Source organism: Salvia splendens, chromosome 13, assembly GCF_004379255.2.
Source record: "Salvia splendens isolate huo1 chromosome 13, SspV2, whole genome shotgun sequence".
NCBI classification, from domain to species: domain Eukaryota; kingdom Viridiplantae; phylum Streptophyta; class Magnoliopsida; order Lamiales; family Lamiaceae; genus Salvia; species Salvia splendens.
This window is the reverse complement of record NC_056044.1, coordinates 190,124-213,950: the sequence shown is the minus strand read 5'-3', so window position 1 is coordinate 213,950 and position 23,827 is coordinate 190,124. Positions and strand designations below refer to the sequence as shown.

The 23,827-nt window shown below is 38.8% G+C and overlaps 4 protein-coding genes and 1 pseudogene across 5 annotated transcripts; all 5 read left to right on the top strand.

Annotated features, from left to right (window-relative positions):
* Window positions 1-1,610: 1,610 nt before the first annotated feature.
* On the top strand, window positions 1,611-3,641 carry LOC121760070 (peptidyl-prolyl cis-trans isomerase FKBP18, chloroplastic-like). 2 transcript variants are annotated; one of them, XM_042155672.1, is made up of 7 exons: window positions 1,614-1,779; window positions 2,067-2,222; window positions 2,610-2,680; window positions 2,746-2,832; window positions 2,913-3,062; window positions 3,143-3,202; window positions 3,379-3,641. In XM_042155672.1, the coding sequence occupies exons 1-7, from the start codon at window positions 1,698-1,700 to the stop codon at window positions 3,439-3,441; spliced, it is 669 nt and encodes a 222-aa protein (XP_042011606.1). In that variant the 5' UTR covers window positions 1,614-1,697; the 3' UTR covers window positions 3,442-3,641. The 2 variants fall into 2 exon arrangements, with proteins under 2 accessions (XP_042011607.1, XP_042011606.1); XM_042155673.1 differs by lacking the exon at window positions 2,610-2,680 and having other exon boundaries at window positions 1,611-1,779; window positions 2,681-2,832.
* Window positions 3,642-3,912: 271 nt separating this feature from the next.
* Window positions 3,913-8,332, top strand: LOC121762704 (annotated as a pseudogene).
* A 234-nt stretch (window positions 8,333-8,566) lies between these two features.
* On the top strand, window positions 8,567-11,557 carry LOC121762165. Its single transcript, XM_042157961.1, has 4 exons — window positions 8,567-9,674; window positions 9,762-10,947; window positions 11,277-11,352; window positions 11,399-11,557. The coding sequence occupies exons 1-4, from the start codon at window positions 8,567-8,569 to the stop codon at window positions 11,555-11,557; spliced, it is 2,529 nt and encodes an 842-aa protein (XP_042013895.1).
* Window positions 11,558-13,769: 2,212 nt separating this feature from the next.
* On the top strand, window positions 13,770-17,655 carry LOC121762148 (dolichyl-diphosphooligosaccharide--protein glycosyltransferase subunit 1A-like). Its single transcript, XM_042157946.1, has 10 exons — window positions 13,770-13,990; window positions 14,464-14,508; window positions 14,603-15,237; window positions 15,353-15,500; window positions 15,572-15,748; window positions 16,167-16,235; window positions 16,320-16,409; window positions 16,539-16,697; window positions 16,792-17,016; window positions 17,317-17,655. Exons 1-10 carry the CDS (start codon window positions 13,886-13,888, stop codon window positions 17,506-17,508), a joined length of 1,845 nt encoding a protein of 614 aa, XP_042013880.1. The 5' UTR covers window positions 13,770-13,885; the 3' UTR covers window positions 17,509-17,655.
* A 456-nt stretch (window positions 17,656-18,111) lies between these two features.
* Window positions 18,112-20,007, top strand: LOC121760457 (outer envelope pore protein 21, chloroplastic-like). The gene is made up of 5 exons (XM_042156117.1): window positions 18,112-18,327; window positions 18,946-19,020; window positions 19,313-19,465; window positions 19,554-19,652; window positions 19,775-20,007. The coding sequence occupies exons 1-5, from the start codon at window positions 18,235-18,237 to the stop codon at window positions 19,856-19,858; spliced, it is 504 nt and encodes a 167-aa protein (XP_042012051.1). The 5' UTR covers window positions 18,112-18,234; the 3' UTR covers window positions 19,859-20,007.
* Window positions 20,008-23,827: the final 3,820 nt, after the last annotated feature.

The following is a 23,827-nucleotide window of genomic DNA, read 5'->3' as shown; positions in this document are numbered from 1 at the left end:
GCATTAAAGTCTTGATAAGTGATAATTCATGATATTTGCGTTCGAGTCTTACAATGATATTATCGAAATCGATAGTTGATGATCTTTTTGTAAAACGAAAACAGTTTCAAAATTATATCTACATATTTACGTACTTGTATATTGTACTACTCACATATAAATCGCGTGTACAACATTCAGAGAATGAGGTACAACTTGTCTTTCTGTTATCCATATTTGGATCAAAGCATCAAACTCTAAAACATGAGCCAATGAAATATAACAAAATCCAAATCTTATTCTAATTGATAATCATGCCAAAAACCCAAATCAATTATTCAAAAATTCAAATAAAATAGGAGTATCTCAAGATTCAAGAGTCGCAAACAATTTAACAAGTGCATATGCTCTCTTTGCTACACCCATACAACAAATTTTAGCTGGCATTTAATTGTGTGAGTTAAACGGAAGAGAAATTACACACACAAAACCCACCCTCCTTCATTTTCATTATTCAACCATTTGATGGTGAAAAAGCAATCACCAAAATTCCCAGCGTTGATATTGAAAATTGAAGAGATACAAAGGTAAGAGCATCCGCACTGGGCCGGATGTCCCGACGGACTTCCTAAAAACACCTCTTGCCACGTCATGAGGACATCTCACTGCACAATGACAGACATCCCCAAGGACATCCCGACGAACATCCACAATAATAAAAATTCACAAATTCATCAAATTAAACAATTTACGGAATTAAACAATTTACAGAATTAAAATTTCGACACGAATACGGACGGAGAAAGTGCAATAATAATTTCATTAAATAAAAAAATAAAAAAAGTACATTTCAACAAAAATGTCTCAACAAATTACATTCTAAATATCAATGACAACCCATCCGCGTCCATAGCACTTCAATTATATCGTTCTGGAGTCGAATATGGGCTTGTCGTTGGCGCATATCGGCAAATGCACGGACTCGATCGGCCTCTTCATGGGGTATCCCCATACGTACATTGGCGGTGGCCACGCCGTGGCTTGGACCGGCAGCATCAACATCATCATTGGCCCAATCAGTCAGTGCTGGACCTTCATCTTCGACAATCATGTTGTGCATGATAATACATGCGTACATGATATCAACGATGCTGTCAATATACCACAGTCGTGATGGACCCTTCACTGTCGCCCATCGAGCCTGGAGCACACCAAATGCCCGCTCCACATCCTTGTGCGCTGCCACCTGACGACCCGCAAAATAGATCTTCTTTTCTTCTGTTGGACATCTGATCGTCTTCACAAAGACGGGCCACATAGGATATATCCCATCCACCAAATAATAACGAGAGAGAAACTCGTTAAAACAAGTGGTGCGAATGAAATGAAGTTCAACGAGATGTATATATAGAGTTTTTAAAATAAAAAAAATAAAAAATTAGGACCCGCAATGGCAGATGTCACGACGGACGTCGTCGAAAAGCTGTGGATCTACGATGTCCGCAACGGACATCCGCATCCGTCCCTCCCACGCCTAATGGCGGACGTCCGGCACTGCCATGCTCTAAATGAAAGGACTTCTCAAATGGAAATCCAAAGACGAGATATAGAGAGGTAAGAATATAAAGTGTACTAAAATAAAGAGATAAATTAAATCCAAAACAGAAACAGCGACTCTAATCACAGCCGCTCACTCTTCTTCTTCTTCGTTAATCACCATGTACATCTACAGTCTAACCCTTCAACAATCCACCGGAATCCTCTGCGCCATAAACGGAAGCTTCTCCGCCGGAAAATCGCGTAAGCTCCAGTCTATCCTCTCTGTTCAAATCTTCGCTCATTACCTCAATTTCGCCTATTTGAGTATAATAAAGAGAAGAATAAAGTTCACCTTTGGATAGTTCCAGTTCACCAGAAGCTTGTTTATGTCTAAGTTGACCACACATTCTTTTTGTTTCTCATTTACTATTCACTTTCATTCGAGAGTAGAAAACAAACACAAGAAAACCACATCACGATTATCATCTTTGCTTACTTGGTATTTCTCCAAAGATTTATTCCCCAAAATCCCAATTAATTGCACGCAGACCTAAATGCTGCTGTTCCGCCATTGCCCATTTCCAGAAGGTCTGCGCTTCTCATCTCTGTTCTGCCATTCTGCATTATCGCTCATCCTCAAACATTGTTAGCTAGAGAGAGACGCACTCGGAAGACCATCCCACTTGAAGACTATCTCTCTACCCGTCAGTTTCTCTCTCTCTCTCCAATTTATCTGCATCTACTTGATTTGTTTGTGATAATTGTGAAAAAAATAAGATTTGGGGTTTTGATGAGGTGAAGATTGCTTATTTAGTGTGAGAATGAAAATTCAGTAAAAATGCATTAAGATATGAATTTGTGATATTCTTTTGAGTGCCTTATGCTGCATTTTCTGATTCAAGATTTGATTTTTTTGCTTCATTTACTATTTATTTCTTTTCTTGATTATAATGTTGAGATTGCATAGCGTTAGCTGCTATGTGGGGTTATATGATTTTGTGTTTAGATGTAATCAATCAATATGCATTGTCTAATGATGTGAAATGTGAGAAAATAGATTGAATTGAACTAATAGTTCAGTTGTAGAGCAGCTGATGGGCTTAAGTACTACGATCTCGTTGAAGGGAAGGGTCCGCTTGCTGAAAAGGGGTCGACTGTGCAGGTTCGTTAACGAACACTACCATGTCCTTGCACGAAACCTTCATTCCCCTTTTGGTGTCCAAACAGGTGCATTTTGACTGTTTGTATCGCGGGATTACAGCTGTGTCAAGCCGGGAATCCAAACTCTTGGCCGGGAATAGAAGCATTGCTCAGGTGATTCACATTCTTAACTCTTACTCGCCTCTTGTTGTGTTGATTAGCTGATGCTCGTGTTCTTTGTGCGTTTTAAGTAGCCTTACACGTTCCAAGTTGGAGCAGTGCCGGGAAAAGAGCGAAAGCGTGAGTTTGTAGACAATCCCAATGGTTTGTTCTCTGCACAGGCTGCACCAAAACCTCCAAAAGCTATGTATGTGGTTACTGAGGGTATGAGAGTTGGAGGGAAGGTATTTTTGTGCCTTTTTTTTTTTTCTTGTTTTTTCTTTTGATTTCTTGTTTGATCGCGTTATTGCTTTGTGGAATGTAGCGGACTGTGATTGTGCCACCGGAGGCGGGCTATGGGCCGAAGGGAATGAATGAAATTCCGGTAACACTTCCACCCCTTATAGATCATTGTTTTAGGTCAACTTGTGTTGCTCGATGAACTTTGGTTTTAAGGGTTTGAGTTAAATAATAAATTGATTCATAGCATAGATGATGTCACGTTAGCGTCTTGGTTTTGTTGCTAGCTTCCTCGGGCTCATCCCGTGTTTGACCTTGCAGCCGGGAGCTGAATTCGAGCTAAATATCGAGCTTCTGGAAGTACTACCACCCGAAGACAAATGACAAGACTCCGATCAAAAGTTTCGTTCATGAGCAATTTGATTCGTTTGCGCTAGAAGATGAACAAGACAAGACTTCAATCAAAAGTTACATGTATATTCTCATGTATCTCCGCGAGTAATTTGATTCATGTACGCAATAAGATGAGCAAGACCAGACTCCAATGACCCTCTTTATTCATAGCCAATGAGTGAATTGATTCATTTACGACATAACATAACAAGACCCCAACATGGTTTGACACTATGAGATAATAAGACAAGACATCCATAAAATAATTAGTATAGTACTACAATTAATTTGGGGACAACATAATTTGAGATCAACAATTATTTATTTATGGTTGAAGAGGTAAATACTAAATAGGTAATGGTTGGATATCGATATGAACACAAATAAATTACTATTATTATTTCATTGCATTTGGATTCATTCATATACTTACAGTTGTAGTATTAAACATAAAATAAAACACTCTCCCATTTCCCTCCCCCTTCACTTCCTCGTTTCTCTAAACCCCTCTCTCAACACTCAAATCTGACACTCTTCTTCTCCGCTAATCACTATGTACATCTACAGTCTAACCCTTCAGCAATCAACCGGTATCCTCTGCGCCATAAATGGAAGCTTCTCCGGCGGAAAATCGCAGGAAATCGCGGTGGCGCGTGGCAAAGTCCTGGAGCTTCTGCGCCCCGACGACAACGGTAAGCTCCAGTCTCTTCTCTCTGTTGAAATCTTCGGTGTTATTCGCTCATTAGCTCAATTTCGCCTCACTGGTGCTCAAAAGGATTACCTAGTGGTTGGCTCCGATTCGGGGCGCATTGTAATACTTGAGTATAATAAACAGAAGAACACGCTCGATAAAGTTCACCAGGAAACCTTTGGGAAATCAGGATGCCGTAGGATAGTTCCTGGCCAGTACTTGGCAATTGATCCTAAGGGTAGAGCTATAATGATTGGTGCCTGCGAGAAGCAGAAGCTTGTTTATGTTTTGAATAGGGATACTGCAGCTAGGTTGACAATTTCGTCGCCGTTGGAAGCGCAAAAGAGCCATACTATAGTTTACTCGATTTGTGGGGTGGATTGTGGGTTCGACAATCCAATCTTTGCGGCTATAGAGTTGGATTACTCTGAGGCGGACCAGGATCCCACTGGCCAGGCTGCTAGCGAGGCGCAGAAGCATTTAACCTTCTATGAATTGGATTTGGGGCTAAATCACGTGTCGAGGAAATGGTCAGAACAGGTTGATAATGGTGCTAATATGCTTGTAACTGTTCCCGGTGGCGGGGATGGGCCGAGTGGTGTGCTTGTCTGTGCAGAAAATTTTATTATATATAAGAATCAGGGGCACCCAGATGTTAGGGCAGTTATTCCGAGACGTGAGGACTTGCCTGCAGAGCGTGGTGTCCTGATTGTCTCGGCTGCTATGCATAAGCAGAAATCTATGTTTTTCTTCCTCTTGCAAACTGAATATGGGGATATATTCAAAGTGACACTGGACCATGCCAATGATAGAGTAAAAGAGTTGAAGATCAAGTATTTTGATACTATTCCAGTCACATCTTCCTTGTGTGTCTTGAAATCTGGGTTTCTGTTTGCTGCATCAGAGTTTGGAAACCATGCCTTGTATCAGTTTAAGGATATTGGTGTTGATCCTGATGTGGAGGCTTCATCTGCTACACTGATGGAAACAGACGAAGGTTTCCAGCCGGTGTTCTTCCAGCCTAGAAAGCTGAAGAATCTGTTTTGGATCGATCAAATTGAGAGCTTGATGCCTATTATGGATATGAAAGTTTCCAATCTATTCGAGGAAGAAACCCCTCAAATATTTTCACTTTGTGGACGTGGACCTCGTTCTTCTCTGCGGATACTGAGACCAGGTTTGGCTATTAGTGAAATGGCAGTTTCACAATTACCTGGTGTCCCAAGTGCTGTATGGACCGTCAAAAAGAACGTGAATGATGAATTTGATGCCTATATCGTTGTCTCTTTTGCAAATGCCACTCTTGTACTTTCCATTGGTGAGACTGTTGAAGAAGTTAGTGATAGTGGATTTCTTGACACTACGCCTTCTCTTGCTGTTTCTTTGATTGGGGATGACTCCTTGATGCAAGTCCACCCAGGTGGTATCAGGCATATCAGAGAAGATGGGCGTATCAATGAATGGAGGACTCCAGGAAAGAGAACAATTGTTAAGGTTGGGTCTAATAGAAATCAGGTTGTCATTGCTCTGAGTGGAGGGGAGCTAATATATTTCGAAGTTGATATGACAGGGCAGCTGATGGAGCTTGCAAAACATGAAATGTCTGGAGATATTGCCTGTTTAGATATTGCCCCAGTCCCAGAAGGACGACAGAGATCTCGCTTTCTGGCTGTTGGATCTTATGACAATACAATCCGCATCTTGTCTTTAGACCCCGATGACACAATGGACATTTTGAGTCTCCAAAGTGTTTCATCACCTCCAGAGTCTCTACTTTTTCTTGAAGTTCAGGCTTCATTCGGAGGTGAGGATGGAGCAGACCACCCCGCTAACCTCTTTCTCAATGCTGGTTTGCAAAATGGAGTTTTATACAGGACAGTTGTGGATATGGTGACTGGCACGCTCTCAGATGCTCGCTCTCGATTCTTAGGTCTCAGAGCACCTAAGCTCTTTTCTATTGTTGTGAGAGGGCGACAAGCTATGCTTTGCTTGTCAAGTAGACCTTGGCTTGGCTACATACACCAAGGTCACTTCCTTCTTACGCCTCTGTCGTATGAGACACTTGAATATGCTGCCTCGTTCTCCTCGGACCAGTGTGCAGAAGGTGTTGTAGCTGTCGCTGGGGATGCCTTGAGGGTTTTCACCATAGAGAGACTAGGAGAATCATTTAATGAAACTGCTATACCACTGAGGTATACACCGAGGAAGTTTGTTGTTCATCCCAAGCGAAAGCTTTTGCTTATGATCGAGAGTGATCAGGGAGCATTCACTGCAGAAGAACGTGAAGCTGCAAAAAAGGAATCATTCGAGAATCGAGGCTGCTGGGATGGGAGAGAATGGAAATGCAAAGCAGATGGAGAATGGTGACGATGAAGAGAACAATAATCCACTTACGGATGAACAATATGGTTATCCCAAGGCAGAGTCTGGAAGGTGGGTTTCTTGTATCAGAGTTTTAGACCCGAAGACGACACAGACGACCTGTTTACTTGAGCTTCAGGATAATGAAGCAGCATTTAGTATGTGCACTGTCAATTTTCATGACAAGGAGTATGGAACTCTTTTGGCTGTCGGAACAGCAAAAGGCCTGCAGTTCTGGCCCAAAAGATCCTTTGAGGCTGGATATATTCATATATATAGGTTCAAGGAAGATGGGAAGGTTCTTGAACTTCTGCATAAAACACAAGTGGAAGGTGTCCCTCTTGCTTTGGCCCAATTTCAAGGAAGATTGCTGGCTGGAATAGGACCTGTGCTTAGATTATATGATTTGGGGAAAAGAAGATTACTAAGGAAGTGTGAGAATAAGTTGTTCCCTAATTCAATTACATCTATCCAGACATACCGTGATCGGATCTATGTTGGTGATATGCAAGAGGTATGCTCTCTGAACATCTATATATTAATTGGTGTGTTTGGTTGCTATTTTGATCAGTTGATATGATGGGTGCAAATTCTTCTGATGGGTGCAAATTCTTCTATTCTATTCTAAGATTTCGGTGCAGTTTCTTGCAATTTCTTCTAAATACTGTAACTGTTTGTTTTGCAGTCATTCCACTACTGCAAGTATAGACGTGATGAAAACCAGCTGTACATATTCGCTGACGACACAGTTCCCAGATGGCTTACTGCTGCACAACATGTAGATTTTGACACCATGGCCGGGGCAGACAAATTTGGAAATGTTTACTTTGTGCGGTTGCCACAAGATGTCTCAGATGAGATCGAAGAAGATCCAACTGGTGGTAAGATAAAATGGGAGCAGGGGAAGCTGAACGGGGCACCAAACAAAGTGGAGGAAATAGTACAATTCCACGTTGGTGATGTGGTCACTTGCTTGCAGAAGGCATCTTTGATTCCAGGAGGTGGGGAGTGCCTCATTTACGGGACGACAATGGGGAGTTTAGGGGCATTCCTCCCGTTTACATCACGTGATGACGTTGATTTCTTCTCTCATTTGGAGATGCACCTGCGACAGGAGTACCCACCTTTGTGTGGCAGGGACCACATGGCCTATCGATCTTCCTACTTCCCGGTGAAGGTGAGTTGCAAGATTCATCCTCTGTTTCATGATTAATCTAAGTTGTTTGTGTCATAACTCGTTGTATTGCCTGCTCATAATAGATTGCTCTAGTAATTTGTTGCTATCATGCCTGATCTTATTCATTATCAATGCTGCCTACAAATTTATACTTTTTCAACACTACCTTCCTTTCCTTGCCTATCTCAATCTCATAGTTGGGTTATAGAGTGTGCTGCTGTGTTACATTTATCAGTTTTCCTCGATAGACTCCATTCCTTACTATATTTTGATTTTACTCCATGGGCTTGTATCTGCAACACTTTTGTTGAGTTAGTCTTTTGTGCTTGCTAAATCCTCTCCTATGTGACTGCAGGATGTGATTGATGGAGATTTGTGCGAACAGTTCCCAACTCTGCCTATGGATATGCAACGGAAAATTGCAGACGAGCTCGATAGAACTCCTGGGGAGATCATGAAGAAACTGGAAGAGATAAGAAACAAGATCATTTGAGATTGATCTTCAAGTTGATGACTTGTAGTATCTTTTTACCTCACTTGTATTGTTTTCCTTGTTACTTGATTGTTCAATGTTAGTTTAGGGTTTTCCAGTTGCTATTTCTTGTCTGTTACATTTTCACTAATGTTAGATAGTGACTTGTTCATTGATTTCATCATTTTCTCTGTCTGTGTTGTGTCTGTACATACATGTTCTCGAGCTAAGTGAGTATTTGGTGCATGAAATAGGTCTACTAAATAAGTGCTGACGTGTGCAGTTATGTTGAGAGTTGAAACGAGAGAAGTTAGAGTTAGTTAGAGTTAGTTACAGTTGTTAACCGTTGATAGTTACGAATTCAGCTATATAAGCTGAATTCAACTTCATTTAGTATTCATTCATTCACTCATTAATGCGAAGCTCTTCTTCCCTCAATCTATCTTCTCTCTCGCCTAGTTCTATCTGTATAGGTGCAATTTCGGTGGCCGTTCTTAGCTCCGGCAGCCCCAATTCTGCACCAAGTGGTATAAGCTTCTCCGATCCAGCTCCTGTGATGGTTGAGACTCGCTCTGGCGACTCACGTCGCTTAGAGGAGATGCTCGCGGCCGCCATGGCTGATCTATCCAACTGTGTCGCCGAATCTGATCGGAAACACGAGAAGCGCGACAAACTCCGAGACACTTCCGATGGATCTCGAGATCTAGCTATGAAGGAGCTTCGCGAAGGCCTCCTCGCTCTTCAGCTTCAACAGAACGAGATCCTCAATCGTTTTGCTCCGCCTGCTAACGGCAATTTCCATGGGCAATTTGGCGGCGGTGCTCCGGCTGGGCAGTACGCTGGTGGTCCCCAACCACGTCAACAATACTTCGCCACTCGTCAATCGAAAGTCGGTTTCCTTATTTTCTTTGGTGAAGATTTAGCCGGATGGATCCTTCGTTGCGATCACTTCTTCACGGTGGATCTAACACCGGAGGAGTCGAAAGTCAGACTGGTTGTAATCAATTTCGAAGGACGTGCTCTTCAATGGTTTCAAAACTGGTCGAAATATCAGGATCAATCAATGTCCACCCCATGGCCGTTGTTTCTACAAGCGCTCGAAGCTCGTTTTGGTGATCAATTATTGGGAGATCCGATGACCGAACTCCTTGCACTCAAACAATCAGGTTCCTTCGCTGATTATCATGATCGTTTTGAATTGTTGTTAGGACGTGTTTCTCTCTCTGAATCGTATGCAATTAGCCATTTTATTAATGGTTTGAAACCGTCTATTCAAAAGGTTGTGCGCATGTTTATGCCTCAAACATTAGTTCATGCGTATGCTCTAGCTAGACTTCAGGATATGTCTGTTCCCGTGAAGGATAACTTACCTCCGAATGCTAGACGTTTTATACCTCAGGACACTAGAACCTCACACACAACTGCTCCTTTACTTTCTACCCCTATCACCCCTGCATTTAAGTCTAGACGCTTGCTGGCCGAGGAAGAGATGGCTGATAAAAGAGCTAGGGGCATTTGCTATGGTTGTGATGAAAAATTTGAGTGAGGCCATCGCTGTGCTAGGAAGCAGCTTTACTTGTTAGAAATTGATGATGGATTACTCAATGTAGAATTGAACTCTGATCAGACTAGTGAGGACAGTGTTGAGGATGAGAACCCTTTGATATCCATTCATGCTATTAATGGCTCTTCTTCAAGGAGCTTTCGTACTATGAGAGTTACTGGCCGAATGGGCAAGAAAGCACTTCACATTCTCATTGATTCGGGTAGCACTCACAATTTCCTTGATCTGCAAGTTGCAAGGAAATTGGGTCTTGTACTCACTAGTGTTACTCCAGTGTTTGTTGATGTGGCGGATGGGAACAGATTGGAGTGCAAGTCTATGTGTAAAGGATTGAAATGGTCCCTAAGAGGCACTACATTTTCAACTGATGTGCTTCTTCTACCTCTTGGAAGTTGTGATATGGTTCTTGGAATTCAATGGCTGGAAACTTTAGGTGATATCCGTTGGAATTTTAAGAATCTAACCATGGATTTCACCTTGAATGGGAAGAGGCATTTACTGAGAGGGGGTTCCACTGAACAGGTAGATCATGCTGTATCCGAGAAGGAAATGAATAAACTCCTTGCTCATCACGAGGGAATTCAACTCTGCTGTATTCAGATGAATACTGAAGGCCACTCTGATCTTCTCACTATGGGGCAGGAACACACTGAGAAGGATTCCCCTATTCCTTACCATATTCAGTCGTTTCTGGATGGACAGAGCTCTATGTTTGCTGAACCAACTGCCTTACCCCCAATGCGCTCTCATAATCACAAAATCCCTCTTCTTCCTTATGCTACTCCTGTCAACTCTAGACCTTATAGGCACTCAGCTTTGCATAAAACTATAATTGAAAAGCAAGTTTCTGAGCTCTTGAAACAAGGCTTTATCCAGCCTAGTTCTAGCCCTTTTTCTTCCCCAGTGGTTCTAGGTAAGAAGAAGGATGGAACATGGCGGATGTGTGTGGATTATAGGAGGTTTAATAAGATTACTATTAAAGATAAGTACCCCATTCCTCTCATTGATGAACTATTGGAAGAACTTAAAGGAGCCATTGTTTTTTCTAAAATTGATTTGCGGGCTGGCTACCATCAAATCCGTATGGAGGTGCAAGATATTCCAAAAACGGCATTTCGAACACATGATGGCCACTATGAGTTTGCCGTGATGCCCTTTGGCCTTACCAATGCACCGGCCACATTCCAATGCTTAATGAATGATATATTTCGACCCTTCTTGAGGAAGTTTGTGTTAGTTTTTTTTATGACATCCTAGTGTATAGATAGGATCTGGATGCTCACCTTGATCACCTCAAATTGGTCTTTCAACAATTACAGTAGCACTCCTTGTTTGCTAAAGCTAGCAAGTGTGAATTTGCTAGACCCCAAATTGAGTACCTCGGTCATATTATTTCTGAGAAAGGTGTTGCTACTGACCCGAAGAAAATTTTAGCAATGCAGACTTGGCGTACTCCATCTGATGTATCCAAATTGAGAGGCTTCCTTGGCCTCACTGGTTATTACAAAAAGTTCATACGATATTATGGTATTATTTGTAAACTACTCACTGATCTTCTCAGAAAAGATGCCTTCCATTGGGATGCTGAGGCTGATAAGGCTTTCTTGGAGCTTAAACAAGCTATGATCTCCCCTCCTGTCCTAGCTTTACCAGATTTCTCACTGCCATTTGTTGTTGAAACAGATGCATCCAGCCTATGGAATTGGTGCTGTGTTGATGCAAGATGGGCACCCTATTGCTTTTATCAGCAAAGCCTTGTCCCCTAAAAATAAGAACCTCTCTGTTTATGATAAGGAATTATTGGCTATAGTGTTTGCTGTCACTTACTGGATCACTACTTAAGCAGTAAGCCTTTTGAGGTGAGAACGGATCATAAAACATTGAGCCATCTGATGAAACATAAGCTCACAACACCTGGCCAACTCAACTAGTTATCCAAATTGATGGCTTTTGACTTTGAGATTACATATAGGAAGGGAGTGGAGAATGTGGTGGCTGATGCACTTTCTAGGGTGCATTCCTCATAGATCTTTTGTATGGCTATCACTACTGTCTCTAATGATCTTTATCCCTTAATTCAAGCTACTTGGGAATCAGATTCCTCCTTGAAACTGGTGATAGCTGGGCTCCAGCAGAACCCTGCATCTGCTTCTAAATTTTCTTGGTTAGGGGGTCAGTTGCGAAGGAAGGGCAAACTTGTGGTTGGAAATGATGTTGCCCTACGTTTAAAAATCATACAATTGTTCCATAATTCGAGTTCTGGTGGCCATTCTGGAGTGCTAGCTACCTACAAGAGACTCTCTTCTCTCTTCTACTGGCCAAACATGGAAAAGCATATCAGAAACTTCATTCGAGAATGTGATATTTGTCAGCGGTTTAAGTATGATAATTGTGCTTCTCCTGGATTACTCCAGCCATTACCTATTCCCGAGGCTGCTTGGTCTCAAGTCAGCTTGGATTTCATTGAAGGCTTTCCCCTATCACATGGAAAATCGGCTATCCTTGTGGTGGTCGATAGGCTGACTAAATATGCCCATTTCATGAGCCTCACACATCCTTATTCCGCCTTATCTGTTGCTCAAGTTTTTCTTGACAATGTTTTTAAGCTCCATGGCCTTCCCACTATACTCATCAGTGATAGAGAAAATGTCTTTCTTATCCAATTTTGGGCAGATTTCTTCAAGCTACAAGGCGTTGAACTTCACTTGTCTACGGCCTACTACCCTCAATCTGATGGCCAAACCGAGGTGGTAAATCGTTGTTTGGAGACTTATCTCAGGTGCATGTGTGAGGATCAACCTACTAATTGGAGTAAATGGCTCAGCCTCGCCGAATTCTGGTACAACACTTCCTTTCATTCTGCTATTGAGACCATTCCTTTTGAGGCTCTGTATGGGTACCCTCCCCCACTTCACATTCCCTATTTTCGTGGTGATTCTGCTGTTCATGACGTTAATGAAAGTATGTTAGCTCGGGAGGCTATGCTAGATGTACTTAAGTTTCATTTGGGTCGTGCTCAATGTCGCATGAAGCAGCAACATGATCGGCACCGTTCAGACCGCCTCTTTGCTATTGGCGATTGGGTCTACTTAAAGTTACAACCTTATCGCTAGAACACTCTACGCGACAGGCAGTTCCACAAACTAAGTCCTCGCTTCTTTGGTCCCTTCAAAATCGTTGATAAGTTTGGTGAGGTCGCCTACAAACTAGCTCTTCCATCTGATGCAAAAATTCACCCGGTCTTCCATGTTTCTCAATTAAAGAAGAAGGTTGGCCCGCTATCTCAACTGCACGACACTCTCCCTTCCATTGGTAACTCAACCTTTATGGAACCGGTACAAATATTGGATCGTCGTTTGGTTAAGAGGGGCAGCCAACCAGCTACGCAAGTGTTGATTCATTGGTCCAATTTCTTCCCCGAGGACGCTACGTGGGAATTCCTTCACGACATCAAAGAGCGATTTCCTCATTTTCAACTTTGAGGGCAAGGTTACTTGAGGGGGGGACGTTTGGTGCATGAAATAAGTCTACTAAATAAGTGCTGACGTGTGCAGTTATGTTGAGAGTTGAAACGAGAGAAGTTAGAGTTAGTTATAGTTTGTTACAGTTGTTAACCATTGATAGTTACGAATTCAGCTATATAAGTTGAATTCAACTTCATTTTGTATTCATTCATTCACTCATTAATGCAAAGCCCTTCTTCCCTCAATCTATCTTCTCCGTCGCCTAGTTCTATCTGTATAGGTGCAATTCCGGTGGCCGTTCTTAGCTCCGGCAGCCCCAATTCTGCACCAGTATTGTCAAGCTCGATCTAAGAACTGATCAATACATTTCTGTACAAACATATTTTGAGCCAAACTTGATTCGGTAGTTGAATTTATACAATGTAATTGAGTTTAAAGTTTAAAGTAGCTATTCGCAATTAGATTTATTTGTAAATATACACAATCTTCTTTTTCAAAATAAAAGAAAAATAAGATTATTGTTAATGAGAAAACGTGTTACTAAAATTGCGAGATCAGCTGATTTCACGTTGACTAAAAGTCAAGCGCGATTCACCGTCTGTCTGAATCAGTTTCGTTTCCAGCTAGCTACATTTTCCGGATTCAGTTCCACTCCAACTGCAGTGATAATCCCGGCGACACCTTTTTAGAGAGAGAAACTGCAGAAATGAAGCGACTCCGTTCCGATCTCGCTCTACTCTTCGTTTTAGGATTTTTTACGCTTTTCTCCATTGTCTGCTCCGATCTCGTGATTTCCAAATTGGATCGCCAGGTAACATTCGTTGCTCTTTTTTTCATTTAGCAGATTCACTGTGTTTTTATAGATTCTGGTGTTGGTGTTCATTTTGGAAGACTCTTTTTATTTTTTTTGTGTTTGTGGGATAGCTAGGGTTTATGAAGCTCGTTGTGGTATTGTGTAATTGGATGAGCTCGGTTTGATAATGCTTTCTTGGCTAGGGTTTTAGTTACTGTCCTTTTTTGTCTTTATGAGTTTTGGCGTGGTTAATGAGAATTGAAGGGAGTTATTAAATGGAGAAATGCAGTAACATTACTTGGATATGAGTATGAATTGAAATCCCTGTAATGTGAGCTGAATTTGAGAGAATAATGTTGAATTTGGCGGGGGGATAAAGATTTAGGACGATCATGCTTTTGTTTTTTGTGGAGCTCAGTGTGATCTTGGTTAGTTTGAATATCTGAAACTTATTGTTGCCGGGTTACTAAATATTGATGATTTTGGTGCAGATTGATTTATCATCACAGATAGTTCGGTTCACTACATCACTCAAGGTTCCTTTTTTCATTGATGTTTTTTGTAATTCTATTTTAATGTTGATTTTTTTGCATTGTTGTGGTACTTAATGTTGGTATTATCTTGGAGCAGGTAGAGAATAATGGCGCCGAAGCAGTATCAAAGGTTTTGTTGCCCTACTCTGAAACTCAAGCAAAAAACTTGGCTTTCCTGTCGGTGACAATTACTGAAGGAAAAGGAAAAACTAAAACTTCTTCTGAGAGACTGCCTCATGATGTTTCGCATCCTGAAGGGATGCCTTCTTCGTTGACATGGTATGCTGTCTCGTTGCCTGAGGAACTGGGTAAAGGAGGAAGCTTGACTTTGGAGGTTAAAGCTGCATTCACTCATCTACTGACGCCATTCCCTGAGAAGATTACTCAGGCTGATGCTCAGCTGGTTGCCTTCCAAGATAGTGCACATTATCTGTCTCCTTATGCAGTCAAGATCCAGTCACTTACCGTAAAATTGCCCGAGCCAAAAGTTGAGTCTTATACAAGATTGGAGAATACCAAGTTTTCTGGTTCAGAAATAAAATACGGTCCTTATGAGAATATTCCTCCTTTCTCCCTCCCAACAATTTTAGTTCACTTTGTGAGCAATAAACCATTTTCTGTTGCTCAAGAGTTGGTACGTGAGATAGAGGTTTCCCATTGGGGAAATGTGCAAGTCACCGAAAACTATAATCTCGTTCATGCTGGTGCTGAGCTTAAGGGGGAGTTCTCAAGGTATAGTAATGCCCTCTATCAGGAGAATCTCTTTTCAAAACTGACCCATCATGTTTAAAGATTGCCATCATTTTGGGACATTAAGTATATTTTTCTTTCCTGTCGTTTTTTGAAGGCTGGACTATCAAGCACGACCCCATGTTAGAGGGGCATCAGCACTAAGCAGTCTTGTCGCTAGACTACCAGCAAGAGCTCATTCTATTTGCTACAGGGATGAGATTGGGAACATATCTACTTCTAATGTATATAGTGATTCAACAAAGGTGGGTCTCGATTCCCTCTGAAATGCTCTGGTTTGATTTCCTGTTGTGATAACCATTCTAGTGATGTGCAGACACTTCTTGAAATCGAGCCTCGGTACCCAATGTTTGGTGGCTGGAGAACTGCTTTCACAATTGGATATGGGTTGCCACTTCAAGATTTCTTGTTCAAGTCAGGGGGAAAACGTTTCCTAGACATCACGTTTGGTTGCCCAATGAATGATATTGTCATTGAAAATCTCTTTGTGAAGGTATTCTATGAATCTTAGATTACTATTGTGGATCTTACTTTATGTTTATCCAAGAAGTATGATTATGAAATTAACATATAAATAAGTTTGTTGACATAAGTATCACGTTTTCTGTTTGTCATGATTTTGATTTCACTAGTTGCCAGACTACTATAAAGAGCTGATTTTACTTTGCTGAGCTTTCTCATGTGTTTCAAGATAAAATTAGCTTAGAAAGACTTTGAGTTTTTGCTGATTTTACGTATGTCTCCTGTAACTTATTTGCCCAAATATCCTATTTTTTTTGTTTGGAGAGGGATGGATGAAGTGAGAGATGACTAGTATATTGGTTGGAAGGATTATGTCGTAATTGGTTTTATGTATCTTTTGATTTTCTTTCTTATGGGTTGAGAATTATTGTATAATTCTACAATTTCAGGTTGTTTTGCCAGAGGGATCAAACGATATTTCTGTTGTGGCTCCATTTTCTATCAAAGAGACTCGAGAGGTGTGACCAATTTACATTTGAATCCCTACTTTTTTCAAGCAGTAAATCTACATTTGTTCTTATATATTGTTTCTTGAGGTGCAGACAAAGCTTTCACACCTGGACATTGCCGGCAGACCAGTCATTGTATTGGAAAAGTCAAACGTTGTCCCAGAACATAATCAAAATTTTCAGGTAATGCATGGGACATATAGTTTTGCGCTTAGTTTGCTCTCTTTTTCTAATTCAGTGTCTACCGAATGAGAATAATTCTTTCGTGAATTTTTCATTATCACGATCTTCTTTGTCTGTGTGTGGGGACAGGTCTACTACAGATTCAGCAGTTTCTCTCTCCTTAGAGAGCCATTAATGCTGGTTTTTGGGTTTTTCCTCTTTTTTGTCGCATGTATAGCATATGTGCATGCTGACTTCACAATCTCAAAGTCTTCACCTTCTTATATAGCAAAACTTCAGTGGGATGAGGTATGTCCATATTATCTCTTCCTCAGTTTTTGGTTGGTATATAAATAGAGATCGCCTATCCTTAGACTATTAGCTGATTTATTGAATTTCACAGGTCAAAACTGCAATCCAGCAGTTCCAAAATATCATGAACCGTGTATTGGTCATTCACAACAAGCTAGAAGCTTCTCTGCGTGACCTTTCAAGGACAGGTGATGTCCAGGCTTGCAAAGCAGCACGCAAAACTGCAGACGCTTTTCTTAAGGAGCTAACGAAGGAGTCGAAACCCCTGTTGTCGTTCTTGCAATCTTCTCCGCAGGCGCTTCAAATAACGCCCAAGGTAACGTACTGTACTGTTATATTTTATTTTAGTATCTATAGTCCTGTTTTTGAGATTATATACACACACTAAACTTAGCAACTGCAGTAAATTATGAATAATTTGACATTTCTTGGTATTTTAGAGCTAATAGTTACTTCCTCATTGCACATTCATGTGGTTCATCTCTTAACTGCTGCTATATTTCATCAAACCGTATAACTTTCCCGGAATTATAAGCAAACGAACATGCAGCAGATCCCGATTGGCACGACTTTCTGTCATCTTACATTCTTATCTACTCATCCTGTTCATATATAGGTGGACGAATTGGTAATCAAGGAGAGGGAACTGCAAGAGAAGTTGATGCTGAAACACTCCATGGTCGTTGATTCGTACGAGAAGAAATCCGGTGGTCGGGACATCGACAATCGCGTGGCTGCTGTTCAGCAGAAAATCGCACTCTTGAGACAGGAGGTTGATGATCTTCTTGAAGTAATCGATGAGATATAATGTAGGATGGAAATATAACATAATAGGTGGTAGACATATTTCACTCTCTGAACCTTTTCTTTTTTGGTTAAAGTTTTGTTGTGACTTAGATAACTATCTTCATTTATTTTGAGTTAAGCTTTATATATGAACAGGATTTGTTCGACATTCTTGCATTTGGTTTTCATCTTTTATTTTCACTTTATGAATTGAAATAGTATTATAATACAAGTCGATTAAAATGTCAAGAATGCCATGTAAAATTAGAGTTGGAATGTCGAGCAATTAATCCACATTGAATTCTTTTTGCTCGAGATTTCCCAATTGTCATTTAATATTAGTATATTAATTAAAATTTGCTAATACAGTTAAAATATGTCTTAATTTACTAATGACAGTCAATTTTTTTATGGTTCCGTAAAAAAAACGACTTCGGCTATATTTTTCATCTATTTGGAACTCAATTTTAAAAAAGTGAATGTTCTGAACCGTAAGCAACTTTGTAACTTCCATATGTTTAAGACAAAAAATATAATTCCTTCTTATTTTATAGTATTAAGTGAAATATTTATTTTGACTGTAGTTAAAGTCGTGTTGTTAAACAATTTTTGGCGGCATTGCAATATGACGACGCTTAAATCGAAATGCGATTTCCGCCATATCCATTAACAGTAACAGCTTCAGTGGTTTGATAGCTGCAACCAAACCCTAGAGAGATTCAACCAAAAAAAATTGTTTGATTCAGAAATGGAAACTTCGTTTAGGTATGGTGGAGATTCCAAGTCTCTCCGAATTCATGCCAAGGAAAAAATCTCCATTTCCCCTAACTCCATCTTCCAGGTTGAAATTCCCTTTTTTTTTTTTTTTTGCTATATGAGCTATTTTTCAATCGTGTTTGCTTACTAACTTATGTCTTTTTACTTTGTGTTACTTGTAGAGGAAATTTGTATTTTAAATGTTGATTAGGATATTGCTAGTAGAATAGTAGCTCACATTCCAGTGTAAAATGACGTTTTGAAGAATTTTGAGTGAAGTGTTATATTTGGGAATTGGATGGGCTTGTCAGTATTTTGTTTAGTTAGAGATAAGGTGGAAATGAAGGGATGTGTGTGCAATTGAGTAATGCTGTTATGAAATGTTGAGGGTTCTTGTTTCTCGTTGTGATTTGGAAGCGGTTGGTATCTATTTCACTTGTTTGATTAGATTATTCAGGTTTTCGACTGTTTGTTCAAGCATGGCTTTAACTATCAGCTCAGTTGCTCGTCTCCTAATCACACAATGTAGTTATGTACTATGTTAAGAATTCTTGGTTTCTTGTTTTGTCTGGGTTGTCTCTATTTATGAGTTTTCTAGAGGTGGCTTGATGTCACCTCCTACTTCACCTGTTTGATTAGATACTTGTGCTTTCGTTTGTTTGTACTAAACTATTAGTTCGATTGTGTGTATTCATATTGGCAGCTTCAAGGGGAGCTTGACACGAAGCTTGGAGCTCCTACTTTCGTGAACGGAATGCTTAGACACTTCCATCCCGTGGTATGTGTCTGTTCGTGTTCTCCAATTGGTTAGATTGATTTCAATTCATCAACTCTTCAGCTGAAGAGGTAACTAGTTCATGGAATAGAATATAGCTCCGATTGTGTGTAAGAAAAATAATGGGAGTGGATTACGAAAGTCAGTGGATTGTTCTTTAATTGAGACGAGTGATTGTAGTTGTTTTCTTCCTCATGAGCATAGTATTGACTTTGCTTTCCTAAGAGGTATAAAAGTCTTGATTCTTCAATGAGGCGAGGCGATCAAGTTTGACATGCTTCCCCTACATATGTAGTTATCGGCTAGCCTTGGTGTAGGAGTTTGGTACAATAGGCGGGATAAAGTGCACTACCACATACGTGGGAAGAAGACATTTTCTTTGACTGGCGATGGATTTGTTAACTTCAATGTTAAGGGTCGTTCTAATATCAATAAGGAATTGAAGCAGGTTAGTCGTATTCTCACTAGCCTAGCATGCTATTTCCATGATTCTTGATATTTCTTCTGGGCTAACCTTAACATTATGTTCGGAACAGATTGATTATTCTGCTGCTACCGAGCTTGTTTGGAGCATCTTCAATGTAAAAAAGGACCAGGATGTACGCATCAAGTTGGGATACAATGTTATTGATAAGGTTTGTTCGCTCTCCTAGAGCCATTCTTGAATCACGTGACGTCACTAAGTCGAGCTGTTTGTGACACATGTTGTTACGTGACTTTTTAGTAACTCTTGGCTTGTATCTCGTCGTGGTTGCAGATTCCATATATGCAAGTTCGTGAAAACAATTGGACGTTCAACATTGATCAGAATCGAAGATGGACTGTGAGGTATGACCTTTAAGATGGAATGTGATAGCTATGCTTGTCATGATCTTTCATTTGGATTGTTCTAGCTACATATGATCGTAGGTGTTATCTTGAACAGATTCGAAACCTGAATTCATTTTTGTAAGACAATTTTCTAATAAGAGATGCTAAATTTTCAAATAAGTAGGAGCATAATGCTAATTGTATCATTAACATAAGCCAAAATTTGAACTTGATGCTCTGAGATTTGAATAAATAAGTGAAAGTCCTATCATAATGCTCCAGTTTAGATTAGACCATAAATTAGAGTAATTCCTATTTTATCATCTTTATTGTAACTTTACTACTTACTAGTGTCAATACCTAAATTTGGATAGGTTGAATAGTTGGGCCCAAGAAAGTGGGTTGGGATTTAAATTAATTTTAGGGGGTCGGTCTAATATTTACCAACTAATATGCAGACACGTATATATTTTTACATTAATTGACAAATTTGAGTTGAAAAGTGCAATACTAATCTGCCCAAAACCCAGTTTTAATTTAGGCCTTCCATCTGTAGACACACAAAGACAAAGTGCTTCAGATTACGTGTGGAATCATTTCCCCCTAAGTCAAATATTTGGACTTTATAGACGTGCAAGATTTAAAATTGCAAGAGAGAGAGAGATATGCTAATCATGGGCCAAGTACGTAATTTCGCCGATGATTAGGAATGACAAAGTTGCGATTTTGGATGATATAAAGTTGTGTTTTTGATTGATATATCATTTTTTAATAAAAGTTGATAATAAATATATAATATCATTTGTCTCAGTTCTTGGCTGTGTTATTGTATTAAGATTCTATTTCTACTAGTACTATTATTAGCAATAAAATTGTAGAAAAAAGTAGAATATTTAATTATGTGATTTAGGTAAGATAAATATTTCAATATGAGGGAATCGACTGAATGTAAAAGTTAGTAGGAGTGAATTTTTTTACAAAATATAAAAAAGTTGTAAAACAACTTTGTTTTGGGTCGTCTTTTTCTTCCACTATACTAACTTTTTTTTATCGATTTGTTCTTTTAGTTGGAGGGGTAGTGTTTAAAGAGATTTCTTTGGCATCAATTCATATTGAAAGAACGTGTCTCCAACATGCACATGGATGAGTATCTTTCTTACCAATATAGCATCAAAATTTTCACACAAAGAATTTAGGTATTCAAATTTTGTGTGATTATTAAACTAAGTAAGTCCCCATCACTTTTAGTTTTTAGGTTTAAGATATGTGTAGACGTTAAAAAGTCGAATTTATAATCGTACAATAGATGCTTCAATCATTTATCATCACAACTTTCGTGTTAGAAGCCGCCAGTGGCGTATCCAGAGTTTTTGATTTGGGGGTACGAATTATATGAAGAATAATTATTATAAATAAAATAATATTGATTATAAAAATAATTTAAATAGTAAGAATTTTTTAATATGAAGTACGAGTTGTAATAAAAATAACACTCCATCCATCCCATTTTAGTAGTCTCGGTTTACCATTTTAGTCCGTCCCACATTAGGAGTTTCGATTAAAATATTCCATAAATGGCAATAGGCTTCACATTCTACTAACTTTATTTCACTCATACTTTATTATAATATTAATATATAAAAATGAGACTCACATTCCACTATCATTTTTCACCAACTTTTGTTTACATTTTCTAAAACGCGTACCAAACTCAAATGAGACTCCTAAAGTGGGAACGGGGAGTACTACCTAAAATGTTAAAAATAAGAATTTCATATTAAAAAATAAAAGCAATAAAAAAAACTTAGAATTTTTTTATTTGAAGTACGAGTTACGTTACTTAAAATGATAAAAAAAAATAATTAGAGTATCAATATAATAAATAAAACAATTAAAATAAATGAAATAACAAACATAATAGGGAAAATCAAAATAATTAAGGTATAGTAAACAATCCTAATATCTATAAAATAAAATAGGAATGCAAATTTTTACCTAACTAAAAATTAATTACTGGAGTACTACATTACAATAACGAAAATGTTAGTAGGAGTGCAAATAATTAACTAACTAAAAAAACTAATTACTACGTACTTTAACAAAAATGAAAATGTTAGTACAGAAATAAAAATGTATTCAAACATAAACATAATTAAAACAATGAAAAGGAGAATGCATAACAAAAATGAAAATGTTGAGTATAGAAATAAAAAGGTAGTAGTTTTCATAAATCAAAAAGAAAAGGAAAAGAGAAGGAGAATAAAAGTTAAAAGTTTTGCTATAGCCGAGAATCGAACTCGGAGCAGTGGAGAGGCATTATGAGCGACGAACCACTAGAGCACCAAGCTTTGATGTAAATTGCTAATAAATGTAGTATTAATATAATGAATTTTGGGGGTACAGTTGTACCCCTTGTTCCCACTTCTATACGCCACTGGAGGCTGCATAACTTTTACTAGTAGGTAGAGCTGACAAATTAGGTCGATCCTGACTTAAGCGAGTCGTTCGGTTTCTGGTTGGGTTGGGTTGGGTTCCTAAATTATGGCCGGTCCGAGTTCAGGCTAGCATATCTGATGACTTTGTCACGTTTACTCTTAGACTGACGTTAAGTTTAAAGTAAATGGATTGTGATGATTTGGAATTTATGATGGCAAATTCGATCTAGTTGTTTGGATGAAAATATGGGTTTAAAATCCATCATGTGGATATATTGTCTATTATAGTTTGAGTTAATCTAAGACCTATATATGCTTTAAGAATTGACTTGTGTAATTAAGGTTTGAGAAATTCTATTGCTATAGATTGTTGTCACTTTATGAACACAGGCAAGTCCAAATGGGTTATATATTGATTGGAAGTATTGAAAATATTTTAGATGAGACGTAAGTTTGAAATTTAATGAATGCATGATGATCGTTGTAATACTTTTACCCATTTTCAAATCAGTATATAACCACTTGATTGAAAACTGCATTTTACCCATGACGACTCATGGTCGCCATTTGATTTAGAGTTAAATTAATATATAAATAATTGATATGTCGTGTATATATATTTTTCTTTTCGATACACCTTAAAAAGTATGACTAAGACATAATATTTACACATTACATAAAGTCATAAACTATAACGACGAAATCATTATTATTATCTACTTTAATTTGAAGAAAAAGAAGAATAAATCAATCTTTGAAAATGGAGTCTCATTTTCCTCTCACTGTCACACCAACTCTAGTCTCCTCTATGGGAGACTAATATCAAAGGCTTTTTTATTGAAGCATTAATCCCAACTCATTTCTTTTTCCCATGTGGTGGTTTGGTCCACTTTTAGATTCTCATTTTAGGTACTTCTCCATGAAACGACTATATATTATTCCATCTTTTCACAATTAATCGAATATCTCAACTTTTTCCAACTAATTTTTGAGAGAAAAAAAAAACATGCACCGTTTCTACCCTGTACTAAATATAATGTGCCCTCACTATCACCAAAAATTTCCATTAAATTTAGCCTATGAAACTATTGTTGATTACAAGATGAAGCAGCTTTGCCCCAATCAGTCGGAGTTGGTGTTCACTTTCGCTCTTTGTCAGCCGTTCATTGTAACCTTGAACATGTGCATGTGATGTGTCCAAAACAGAGCAGTTGACAGAAATTTTGATCAAATTATGAGTATCTATTTGTAAGTGTGTGTGCGTGTGTTTATATTATGGAAAAAGACAAAAATAGAGACAGGAAATCTGAGTTAATGCATGTAAAGCTGTGTATGCATATGTTCACATTTCAATGGATAAGACACAAAGAAAAGGAGATGAGGATAAGTATTGACAACTGATTTTAATCCTATTTGCAGTTGAGATTTTGGTGTAACCTTTATCTTTTTCTTTTTCTTTTCACTTCTTTTTCTTTTCATTCATGTACCTAAAATTTCTTGGCGCCTGTCAATTGAGATAAATATCATAGTTTATGTCCTACGTATATTTTATTTTTTTATTAAAA

What these genes read in the sequence shown, in the direction of transcription:
- LOC121760070 (XM_042155672.1), top strand. Translation starts at nt 1,698, where the DNA reads ATGTACATCTACAGTCTAACCCTTCAACAATCCACCGGAATCCTCTGC. An exon ending in AAAAGGGGTCGACTGTGCAG is followed by an intron (nt 2,681 to 2,745) that starts GTTCGTTAACGA and finishes GTGTCCAAACAG; the next exon opens with GTGCATTTTGACTGTTTGTA. An exon ending in AGGGAATGAATGAAATTCCG is followed by an intron (nt 3,203 to 3,378) that starts GTAACACTTCCA and finishes TTGACCTTGCAG; the next exon opens with CCGGGAGCTGAATTCGAGCT.
- LOC121762165 (XM_042157961.1), top strand. Translation starts at nt 8,567, where the DNA reads ATGCGAAGCTCTTCTTCCCTCAATCTATCTTCTCTCTCGCCTAGTTCT. An exon ending in CCCTTCTTGAGGAAGTTTGT is followed by an intron (nt 10,948 to 11,276) that starts GTTAGTTTTTTT and finishes TGATCTTCTCAG; the next exon opens with AAAAGATGCCTTCCATTGGG. An exon ending in AAGCTATGATCTCCCCTCCT is followed by an intron (nt 11,353 to 11,398) that starts GTCCTAGCTTTA and finishes TTGTTGAAACAG; the next exon opens with ATGCATCCAGCCTATGGAAT.
- LOC121762148 (XM_042157946.1), top strand. Translation starts at nt 13,886, where the DNA reads ATGAAGCGACTCCGTTCCGATCTCGCTCTACTCTTCGTTTTAGGATTT. An exon ending in CTTAAGGGGGAGTTCTCAAG is followed by an intron (nt 15,238 to 15,352) that starts GTATAGTAATGC and finishes CGTTTTTTGAAG; the next exon opens with GCTGGACTATCAAGCACGAC. An exon ending in TATATAGTGATTCAACAAAG is followed by an intron (nt 15,501 to 15,571) that starts GTGGGTCTCGAT and finishes AGTGATGTGCAG; the next exon opens with ACACTTCTTGAAATCGAGCC.
- LOC121760457 (XM_042156117.1), top strand. Translation starts at nt 18,235, where the DNA reads ATGGAAACTTCGTTTAGGTATGGTGGAGATTCCAAGTCTCTCCGAATT. An exon ending in TTAGACACTTCCATCCCGTG is followed by an intron (nt 19,021 to 19,312) that starts GTATGTGTCTGT and finishes CTACATATGTAG; the next exon opens with TTATCGGCTAGCCTTGGTGT. An exon ending in GATACAATGTTATTGATAAG is followed by an intron (nt 19,653 to 19,774) that starts GTTTGTTCGCTC and finishes TCGTGGTTGCAG; the next exon opens with ATTCCATATATGCAAGTTCG.